Genomic DNA, 10,541 nt, shown 5'->3' on the forward strand with positions numbered 1-10,541 from the left:
AAGAAGAAGTCAGGGTGTGGTGGCTTCAGACCTGTAGTCACTGCTACTCCAGAGACTGAAGAGGGCGGATCAAGCACCCAATAGTTCAAGGCCAGCCTGGCAACAGAACAACACCCTGCCCGCCCCCCCACAAAAGAAGAAAATATGAGAATGTCTTTATGATTTCCAGACAAGAATGGTTACTTAGAACTCAAAGCACAATTCTTAAATTTGGAACATAGGGTTCCATCAACAAATTTAACAACAAAGCCTTAAGAATACCTACAAATGAATAAAAAAAACTATTTTTTTTGTACTAGGGATTGAACTCGTGGGTACTTGACCACTGAGCCACATCCCCAGCTCTATTTTGTATTTTATTTAGAGAGAGGGTCTCACTGAGTTGCTTAGCACCTCGCTTTTGCTGAAGCTGGCTTTGAATTTGCGATCCTACCTCAGTCTTCAGAGCCGCTGGGACTACAGGCAAGCGCCACTGCGCCCAGCAAGAAAATATTTTTAAAGGTTATTTCAAGAAAGTATATGTGTACAGGAGTTACATTAAACAATTTCACTGCTAAAATAACAAAACTCAGACAAAATAGAAATGGCTTATTTCCACTAATAATATTTCTCACAAATAAAAAAGAAATTCCACAGGAAGCCGGCAGTCTGAGTACGCACTAGTAGCTATGCCCAGGGCAAAGAAAGCAAAGCTGCCACAGGAAGGAACACTTAACGGCCACCAGGATGGGGATCCTACCCAGAGAGAACCAAAGTATGCTACAGGGACCTAAATAACTACTAGCAGTTGATCCAAAGGAATCACAGACCTCCATGAAAAAAAAAAAAAAAAATCTGACCGACCAGCGCCTCCTCCTAATCCCTTAGGCCCAGGCAAATTCACTAATAAATTGCGGAGCAACTTCGGACTTGGCTAGTGAGTGCAGCAACCGAGGCTGTGGAGAAGGCCAACCCAAGGCCTGGGACCCGGAGCTCCTTCCTGGACACAGGCCCTCCTGGTAGAACCGTTGTCTTCTGAGCTGAAGTGCCAGGGTGGGTCGCTAGTGGGTGGTGGGGGACACGAGCCTCATGCCCTGGGTATCTCCCCTCAGGCGCCCCAGAAACCACACGAGAGACTAAGGTGCAGGCGGCCACGGCCAGCGTGATAGCTCTAAGCAGGCAGCAGCCCGCGCGCGCGCAACTCCAATAGTGGGGACAGCGTGTAGCGCAGGCGGCGAAAGGCAGCATCCGAGCAGAGGTGTGGGAGGCCCTGGTGGATGGTGTCCTGCTTCACCAGCAACACATAGAGCAGCGGCAGTGCCAGGAAGCCAAGCGGGAGCAACAGCAATATCTGCAGCGCACCGAGCGCCCACAGCCTGTGGACCGACAAATGGTCAGGTGAGTGGTGGCTGGAGAGGGAACTCAAAAGGAGAACCCACTTCCCTCACGTAGGCCACCGGGCTCACCTGATGCCTCCGGCCCCTGCGCCGCCCAACAGCCGCTTCTCCTGAAGGAAAAGGGAGCCGTGTCCCTCAATGCAGGATTAGGGGCAGTGCGCTAGCCAGATCTCTCCAGGAGGGACAGGAGGGTGGCGGGAGTGTCCCAGCTCCAGCCCACCAGCCCGGGCCCACGCTCACACAGTCGGCCCTGGCCACCTCCTCCATCAGCGAGCCAGAGCAGTCCTGCACCCGGCGAAGCTGAGAGTCCCACCTGTGGGTGACAGGCACGGAGATAGGCTATCTGTTCTAGCGCCACAACCGCCCCTACTGTACTAACTCCCTTACGGTTCTGGGCCGCCCCGCGAGGTGTCCAGCGCAGCCGCCGCCTCCATCACCTTCCCCTGCAGCTCCTGGAGGGGATGGGAGTGAGGATTCAGGGCTGGGGGAGGAGGCCTCCTGGTGCTGGCTGCCCCAGGTCTGGGAAAGGTGGGTTGGAGGCCGCGGTAGAGTCCGAGGTGACTGGCTCTCAGAGCCGAGGGAGCCGCACCTGAAGGACTCCACTCTGCTCCTGGAAGCTGGCCCAGGCCTCCTCGGTCCGCTGCGCACCCTAGGGTACAACAACCTTAATTAGACTCGAAAGGACACACCCCTCCCACCCTTCCGAACAGGCCAGGCTCTATGGACACCTAAAGCTGACCCTCCCACCAAATTGCGGGCTCCTCTCACACCTGCCGTAAGTCCTCCGCCTGCATGGCGTACTTGGCCTCCACCACTTCCAGCTGTTTCTTTGGGAGCATTCAAGAACTGTCAGATGTCGGGGCACACCTTGCACCCGCAGTGCTTCAAGACCCGCTCTGGGCCTCAGGGTCCGCCCCTCGCTCCACTACGGCCCCGCCCACGTTTCCGCTCCGCCCCTGTCGGACGCTTGGGGTTCAGTCCAAGTACCTGCAGTGCCAACAGTTGCGTCCCGAGTTGCTGCTGCTCCGCGCGCTGCTGATTCCGTTGTTCCCCTCCGTAGTAAAAGAGCTGGGGGCGGGGCTTGTGAGGGCGGGATTTACAGGGCCTCTTGAGGCGGGGGTACTTTGGGGGGGCAGAGACTGGGAGGCAACAGCGGCAGGTACCAGAGCGGGACATTCGAGTAGAACCAAGACTGGAGGCCAACCCATTCCCTGCACATACCTGACTTGACAGCTCCTCCCACTGCTCCTGCAACTGTTGATTGTGTTGCTCCTGTGAAAAGGGTTGAGGGGGCGGTCCAGGTTTCTCCTTTAGCCCCGCCTCATCCTGGCCCCTACCCCTCCGGCTTCGCTCCTTGGGGCACCCCTCCAACCAGGTCCAATTTGTGCCGCTCCGCCGCCTCCAGCAGTTCACGCGTCCTCTCCGCACGCTCTCGCGCCGACTCGCGCGCTTCCCCTCGTAGAGCCCCGGCCGCCTGGCTCCGCCTCCGTTGCAGACTGCAGAGAGAAACTGAGGCAGGTGCTTCGGCGGGGGGTTGGGGAGCTCAGGATTCTGCGGCCCCCACCGTACGGAGAAGTGACCAGCTGCAGGTCAAGGTCAAAGAAGTCCTCTCCGAGTCCCTGGCATGCCAGACTTCAACCTCCCTCCGGGCTCCCTGGGTGAATAACCCCGCCCGACGACTGGAGCAGAGGTGCGGGACTGGGCAAATCAGCCCCTCTTGAAACGCGCCGCCTCTCAGGAGGGGCCCGCCCGCCGGCTCAAGCAGCCCTCTCAGGGCACCTGCGCTCGCGCTCGCGCAGTTCCTGTAGGCGCCCGGTGAGGCTCTCGCTCTCGGCCTCGAGACCGCGCACCAACTCCTCCAGCTCCTGCTTCCGCATGCGGCCATCTCGGTTATCCTTCTGGAGCTGCAGTAACTGCTCCTGCGGCTCGGCCATGGCTCCCCCAGCTCTGCCTCGACTCCAGCGTCCTAGGGGACCCGCCCTGCAGCCAGCGTCACAATGGGCAGCAGGGGGCGCCCGAGCTCAGCATCACCAAGAGGTGAAGCAGGATCACACTTGTTTCATCGTCTATAAAAATATTATCCAAAACAACAATCCAATCAATAAAATACTAATGAAAGGTTAACAAAAGACTAATACCTAATCTCCTTTAGCCCCGGCAATTTGAAACAAGATTTGTTTCCCAACATTGCAAATGAAACCTGCCAACTGATCAATCTCCTGTGGAAAAGACTGCAAATGTATCTCAGGATCCATAAATAAGTTCGCTATCTTTTAACCCAACGATTCCACTCCTGAGAATTTATCCCAGAAATAAAAAAATTGTTAAAAACCCCTCTATGCATTTAATGGTTCATTGAAGTGGGTTACAGTCACCATCAAAAAGGAAACAACTGTGATTTAAAATGATTCATTTGAATATTACATGGCATACATAGGGCTATGATGATATCTAGTGAAAAGTAGAATATGGATTGGGGTTGTGGCTCAGCGGTAGAGCGCTCATCTCGCACGTGTGAGGCGTTGGATTCAATCCTCAGCACCACATAAAAATAAAATAAAGGGTAAAAAAAAAAAGTAGAATATATTATTAACATTTATTTTGAAATAAAGATTATAAGATTCCTGGGCAAGATCTAGAAACAAACAAGAGAAAGAAACTATTTCATTGTGAGACTATAAATTTTTAAAATCTGCCTTAATTTGGTCAATTTCAATTATGAATAATATGGCTCTTGTTTAAACAACTAACCTATGGGGATTGTTTTATTTTCAGCAAGAAGTCTGTTACATGGCAAAGAATTACTAGATATTCAGGTTATTAGCAAAGAATTACTAGTTACTATGGTACCCTTATGAATGTGACACAATGCAGCAACCAGCTGACTTGTGTGGGGTAAGTATGGCTTTACATGGGTTAATCTTGCAATCTCTTAAGTTGGAATCAGTCCCTTAGAAGTCAAAGGTAGGGTGGAGGCTGTATCAGGGAAATTCTGTATCTCACTAAGCACATGATGTCTTCCTTTCTTTCTCCCTTGCCTACACCCAAACTCTTTTTATTTTGAGACAGTCTCCTTAAATTACTCACAATTTGCAATCCTCCTAACTCAACCTCCCAGATAGCAAGGGATTATAGGCATATACCACAAAGTCTGGCTAAAAGTTTATTTATTTATTTTTTATTGGTTGTTCAAAACCCTACAAAGCTCTTGACATATCATATTTCATACATTATAAAAATTTATTTTGTGTAGCTGTTTTGCGTGTTAGGGATTGAACTCAGGAATGTTCAACCTCTGAGCTACATCCTCAGCTCTTTTTATTTTTTTACTTTGAGACAGGGTCTCCTTAAGTTGCCAAGGTGGGCCTCAAACTTGCATCCTTCTGACTCAGCCTCCTAAACCACTGGGATTACATATGTATGCCTCTGTACCCAGCTAAAATCTGTATTCTTTTTTATTGATTGATTGATTGATTAATCGGGGAGAGGTTTAAACTCAGGGGCACTCAACCACTGAGCCATATCCCCAGCATTTTTTTGAATTTTATTTAGAGACGGGGTTTCAGTTGCGTAGTGTCTCGATCTTGCTGAGGCTGGGCTTTGAACTTGCGATCCTCCTGCCTCAACCTCCTGAAGCGCTAGGATTACAGGGATGCATCACTGCACCCATCCTAAAATTTCTATTTTCTAATGGCTACCATGATATACTTGTGTTATAGCATAGCGACCACTCCCCCACCCACCACCATCACAGTTTTATACACTGAAATCTTAATCTCTAAGATTTAACCTCAGAATGCAACTGTATTGGGGGGGTCTTCCCAGAAATAATCAAGATAAAATGGGAAGGCTCACACTTGTAATCCCAGCAACTCAGGACACTGAGGCATGGGTATCTTAAGTTCAAGGACAGCCTGAGCAATTTAGTGACTCTGTTTAAAATAAAAAGAACTGGGGTGTAGTTCAGTGGTAAAATACTTGCCCAGCATGCATGAGGCTCTGAATTCAATCCTAGCATCACAAAAAGAAGAAAAGATGGGTTCATTAGACTGGGCTCTAATCCAAAGTGACTGTAGTGTTTATAATAAAACAGAACTTGGGCACAGGCTCACACACAGAACAGTGTTCTGTGTTAAGACTGGAATCTGCTATGGCAGCCAAGGATGTACCAGAAGCTGGGAGAGCGGCCTGGATCAGAGCCTCCCTATAACCTTCAAAGGGAGTGCAACCCAGCTGCCACCTTGTCCTGGACCTCCAGTTTCCAAAGCTGAGAGACAATGAATGTCTGTTGTTTGTGGAGTTTTATTACAGCAGCCCTAGGAAATAAATCCATTCACATTACACCATTATATCTGTCTATAAGGAGCCCAGTTGTGAACATAGTTTTCAGGTGGGGGGGGGCAGTTACCACTCCACATATACAGAAAGGAATGAGATCTATGCACATGTCTTACAGTGGGAGGGCCCAATCACTCCATGGACCCCCTAATGGTGGCTTTGAGGGGAGCACTGGGGGCCATATTAGCATGGCCATGGAGGTCTGAGTCCAACAGGAGGATGTTGGGCCCACCTCTGATGCTTCACACCAGAGGCTAACCATGAGATTAGTAGTTTCAAAAAGACACATCCAGGGAGCTGGGGATATAGCTCAGTTGGTAGAGTACTTCCCTCTCATGCACAAGGCCCTAGGTTCAATCCCCAGCACCAAAAGAAAACAAAAGACACATCTAGACTGGGGTTATGGCTTAATGGCAGAGTACTTGCCTAGCACATGTGGAGGCACTGGGTATGATCTTCAGCATCACATAAAAATAATTTTTTAAAAAAGATAAATCATTTTTTTTTAAAGAGAGAATTTAAATATTTTATTTTTTAGTTTTCGGCGAACACAACATCTTTGTTTGTATGTGGTGCTGAGGATCGAACCCCGGGCCGCACGCATGCCAGGCGAGCGCGCTACCGCTTGAGCCACATCCCCCGCCCTAAAAAAGATAATCATATCCACCTACAAAAAAAAAAAAAAAAAAAAGACACATCTTTCCAGGGCAGCCATGGGTGCTGGTACTCCATGCTATGGCCATAGAGATGGCAGGGACCATAGCACTGAGAGCCTGTGAGGCCAATTTCACCTGCCAGAAAGTTCAGGGTGCAGGCTGACAAAGGCACTGCGGGACGGTGATATTTAGATTGGCAGTTTGCCTCTAGCATCCCACATAATCACCTCTTCTATCAGGACTCCAGCCTGCACGTCCTCTTCCTGTGGTCTCAGCAGGTCTCCAGATCCTATCACTGGATAAGCATTTCGACCCCTTTTTACAGATGCAGAAACTGAGGCTCAGCATGAGAGGTATCTAGGCAGTGGCAGCAGAGGTGCCACCTGTCCCCTTATGAGTTACAAGTGAAAAGTTGGAAGTATCTAGCCATAAAGACAATGACATTGCCTTGGTCCCTGGGTTTACTTTTCTGCAGCTTGGGAAGAGTTATACCATGGGCAGGTGGGATGACCAAATGTGGGTGAAGTCCAGCTTCCTCCCCACTCATTCCCATTCCACCCCCACCCTGCATCTGGACCCTAAAATCTCAGCCTGTTGCTAATTATGCCTCTTGGGGAAATTTGGGCTGCATGACTGCCAGGAAGAGGCACAGGTGGCAGGAATCAAGGGAACAGAAAGCCTCTTGACCTTAGTAACTTAAAGATCCATGGGGAACTGTAGGGAACCCTACTCCCACCCTGCCTACAAACCCCAACCACAGTCCAGTGGGCTAGTTCTGAAGCCCCAACTCTCCCAAACCCAGTGGCAGTGTTGCTTTCCCAACCTCTGTGCTTCTGTGATGCCGGATGTTGCTCCCTTTGCCAGAATCATCTGCCTCCACCCACCCACCTGTGTCTGTTTTGGACCATTTCTTTTCTTTATTCAGGACTCAGTTTCAATATCCTCCTTTCCATGAACATTTCTGGTTAGGAGCTGCCTCCTCCCTTCATGGCAAGGCCCACTTCCTGGGCATTCCTCTAGGACACCAGTTGCTCTCAGGCACAGAACAGGAGTGAGAGTGGTCTGAATGACCACCCTGCACAGATTTTCTAAAGGTGTAATGAAGTCAGAATTACAGCTGATCATAAGCAGCCTAGTACCTGTGGGCACACCCCCTCCAACATTCATGAATGTTTTTAACCATAGAAAAGTAGCCAGTTAGGGTGGTGGCATGCCTATAGTCCCAGCGACTAAGGAAGTTGGTAAGAGAGGATCACCTGAGCCCAGAACTTAGAGGCCAGCCTGAGCCAATTACTGAGACCAGGTCTCAAACCAAACAAAACATTTAAAAAGCTGGGAGAATTTTAGGACAAGGGCTATAAATAAGTGGCACAATGCTTGCCTAGCACGACCCCATATTCCATCCTCAGCACAACAGAAAGAGAGAGAGCACATGAGCGAAAAAATGCACATTGGTGTGCCAGATTATTTTTTTTATGGTACTGGGAATCAAACCCAGAGGCACTCTGCCTCTGAGCTATATTTTAACCCTTTTGCTAAATTGCCTAGGCTGGCCTTAAACTTGGAATCCTCGTTCTTCAGCCTACCAAGTAGCTGGTATTACAAGTGTGTGTAAGCAAGTACCTGGATTCCATAGCTGAGGGGTTCTTCCACAGGTGTCAGACACATCTATTCATCTCCCTACTTCAAAGGAAGCTGTGGGCTGGACGTGGTTGTGTACACCTGTAATCCAGCAACTTGGGAGGCTGAGGCAGGAGAATCACAAAATCAAGGTCAGCCTCAGCAACTTAGCAAGGCCCAAAGCAACCTAGTGAGAACATGTCCCAAATTTTTTAAAAGGGGGCTGAGGCTAAGCACAAGGGTGAATGCCTGTAATCCCAGCTGCTGGGGAGGCTGAGACAGAATCACAAGATCAAAGCCAACATTAGCATTATCGAGGCACTAAGCAACTCAGTGAGACCCTGTGTCTAAATAAAATACAAAATAGGGCTGTGAATGTAGATCAGTGGTTGAGTGGCCCTGAGTTCATTCCCCAGTACACCCTGCAAAAAAAAGGGGGGGGCTGGGGATGTAGTTCAGTGGTTTAATCCCTTTGGGTGTGTGGGGTAAATCAATGGTGGTCTTCATTGTTAAATGTCTAATATTTACTTTTATATTTATTATATAGTCCTGTGAGACCTTCAGGATAAGCTAAGAAATCAATAAATGTCTGCTCAGCCAGGCACAGTGGCTATAGTCCCAGGCACTTAGGAAGTTGAGGGAGGAAGATGAAAAGTTTGAGGACAGCCTAGGCACCTTAATGGAACCCTGTCTCAAAATAAAAAAGGGCTGGGGGGCTGGGGTTATAGCTCAGTGGTAGAGCGTTTGCCTAGCATTTGTGAGGCACTGGGTTCAATTCTCAGCACCACATATAAATAAATAAAGACCCATTGACAACTAAAAAAAATCTTTTTTAAAAAAGTGGGGGCTGGGGTTGTGGCTCAGCGGTAGAGCACTTGCCTAGCATGTGCGAGGCACTGGGTTTGATCCTCAGCACCACATAAAAATGAATAAAATAAAGGCATGTGTCCCACAACAACTAAAAAAAATAAAAATAAAAAGTGGGGGGGGGCGGCCTGGGAATGTAGTTTAGTGGTAGAGTAACCCTGAATTCAATCCCCAGTAACAGCAGAGGAAAAATCTATTAAATAACAGAAAGAACATTTATAAAATCTATGCCTCTTTTACAGACCTTAGTTATTTTTGAGAATAATAGAAAACTATTTAAGTAATCTGTGCTATAACAAGATAATGAAGTTGGGGATATAGCTCAGTGTATTCCATCCCCAACACTGAAAAAATTAAAATAAAATTCAAACCCTCCTTTCCCATTCTCATACAAAGTTCTCTAGTACTTGAGTCCTTCCCCCTCTTCCAGCCTGTTGACATTCTCTCACTTTCAGATTGAACTACATTTTAGTCGTTTCATAAATCACACATGGTTAATGCAATGCAGTCTGTAATTTGAAAATTCCAAATCCAAAATGTTCCAAAACTTAATCTCTACTTATTTTTGCACAGTAGGGGTGGGGTGTGGTCTTTATGTTGTCCAGGCTGGTCTCCAACTCATGAGCTCAAGGATTCTCCCCAGTAGTTGGGACCATAGACATGCCACAACACCTGCCATTGAAAACCAAAATTTTCTGAGTATTGTCAGCACATTTCCTTTTCCAGTTTTTGGATTAGGGGTGCTCAACTGGTAAAGTCTATGCAAATATTTCAAAATAAAAAAAATCTTTGAAATCTGAAATGCTTCTGTTTCCAAGCATTTTGGACAAAGGATACTCAACCCTGTTCAAAAATAGATATTTTTGTTATTTTGTTGTTAGTTGCAGTGCTGGAAACCCATCAACATGCTAGGTAACTATTCTATCACTGAATAAAGATATATATTCTTAAGTTTTAGGTGGACACAATATCTTTATTTTACATTTATGTGGTTCTGAGGATTGAACCCAGTGCCTCACACTGTGAAGTAACCGCTCTACTGCTGAGCCCCAGCCTCAGCTCCCCACAACCATTTTTTTTTTTATTTTTTAAGATGATCTTGCTAAGTTTCTTAGGACCTCATTAAGTTGCTGAGGCTGGCTTTGAACTCACGATCCTCCTGCCTCAACCTCCTGAGATCCTGAGATTACAGGCATGCGCCATTGCATGTGGCCCTTAATAATTTTTATGTGCTGGTCCATATACAGGGAAAAGCCTTCCTTTGAATCATGGCCACTGTGAAGCCTTTTCTGATCTCTTAGTTGTTGTGCCCTGTTTGAACAATTTCTATCATCAGTCTTTTTAAAAATCTTTTTTAGTTGTAGATAGATATACCTTCATTTTATTTATTTATTTCATGTGGTCCTGAGGATTAAACCCAGTGCCTCACACGTGCTAGGCAAGTGCTCTACCACTGAGCCACAATCCTAACCCAATTTCTATCATCAGTCTTTATTCACTTAGAGCTCCCTATTTAATTTTTTTTAAGATTTTTTTTAAGATGGACACAATATGTTTATTTTATTTTTATGTGGTGCTGAGGAATGAACACAGTGCCTCACATGTGCGAGGCAAGTGCTCTACCTCTGAGCTATAACCCCAGCCCCAAGCCCCCTATTTTAATTGTTGAGGATTCAATTATATA

At 47.4% G+C, this 10,541-nt stretch overlaps 1 protein-coding gene across 2 annotated transcripts; it reads right to left on the minus strand.

Moving 5' to 3' along the window:
• Nucleotides 1-528: 528 nt before the first annotated feature.
• On the minus strand, nucleotides 529-3,316 carry Tmem191c (transmembrane protein 191C). Of its 2 annotated transcripts, XM_076867143.1 has the most exons (9): nucleotides 3,156-3,316; nucleotides 2,749-2,872; nucleotides 2,598-2,648; nucleotides 2,364-2,444; nucleotides 1,966-2,025; nucleotides 1,764-1,828; nucleotides 1,617-1,689; nucleotides 1,446-1,486; nucleotides 529-1,355 (listed from the first exon to the last, which is right to left on the minus strand). In XM_076867143.1, the coding sequence occupies exons 1-9, from the start codon at nucleotides 3,308-3,310 to the stop codon at nucleotides 1,151-1,153; spliced, it is 855 nt and encodes a 284-aa protein (XP_076723258.1). In that variant the 5' UTR covers nucleotides 3,311-3,316; the 3' UTR covers nucleotides 529-1,150. The 2 variants fall into 2 exon arrangements, with proteins under 2 accessions (XP_076723258.1, XP_076723249.1); XM_076867134.1 differs by having other exon boundaries at nucleotides 2,364-2,648.
• Between the last annotated feature and the right edge of the window lie 7,225 nt (nucleotides 3,317-10,541).

Source organism: Callospermophilus lateralis, chromosome 1 (genome assembly GCF_048772815.1).
Source record: "Callospermophilus lateralis isolate mCalLat2 chromosome 1, mCalLat2.hap1, whole genome shotgun sequence".
Lineage (NCBI taxonomy): Eukaryota > Metazoa > Chordata > Mammalia > Rodentia > Sciuridae > Callospermophilus > Callospermophilus lateralis.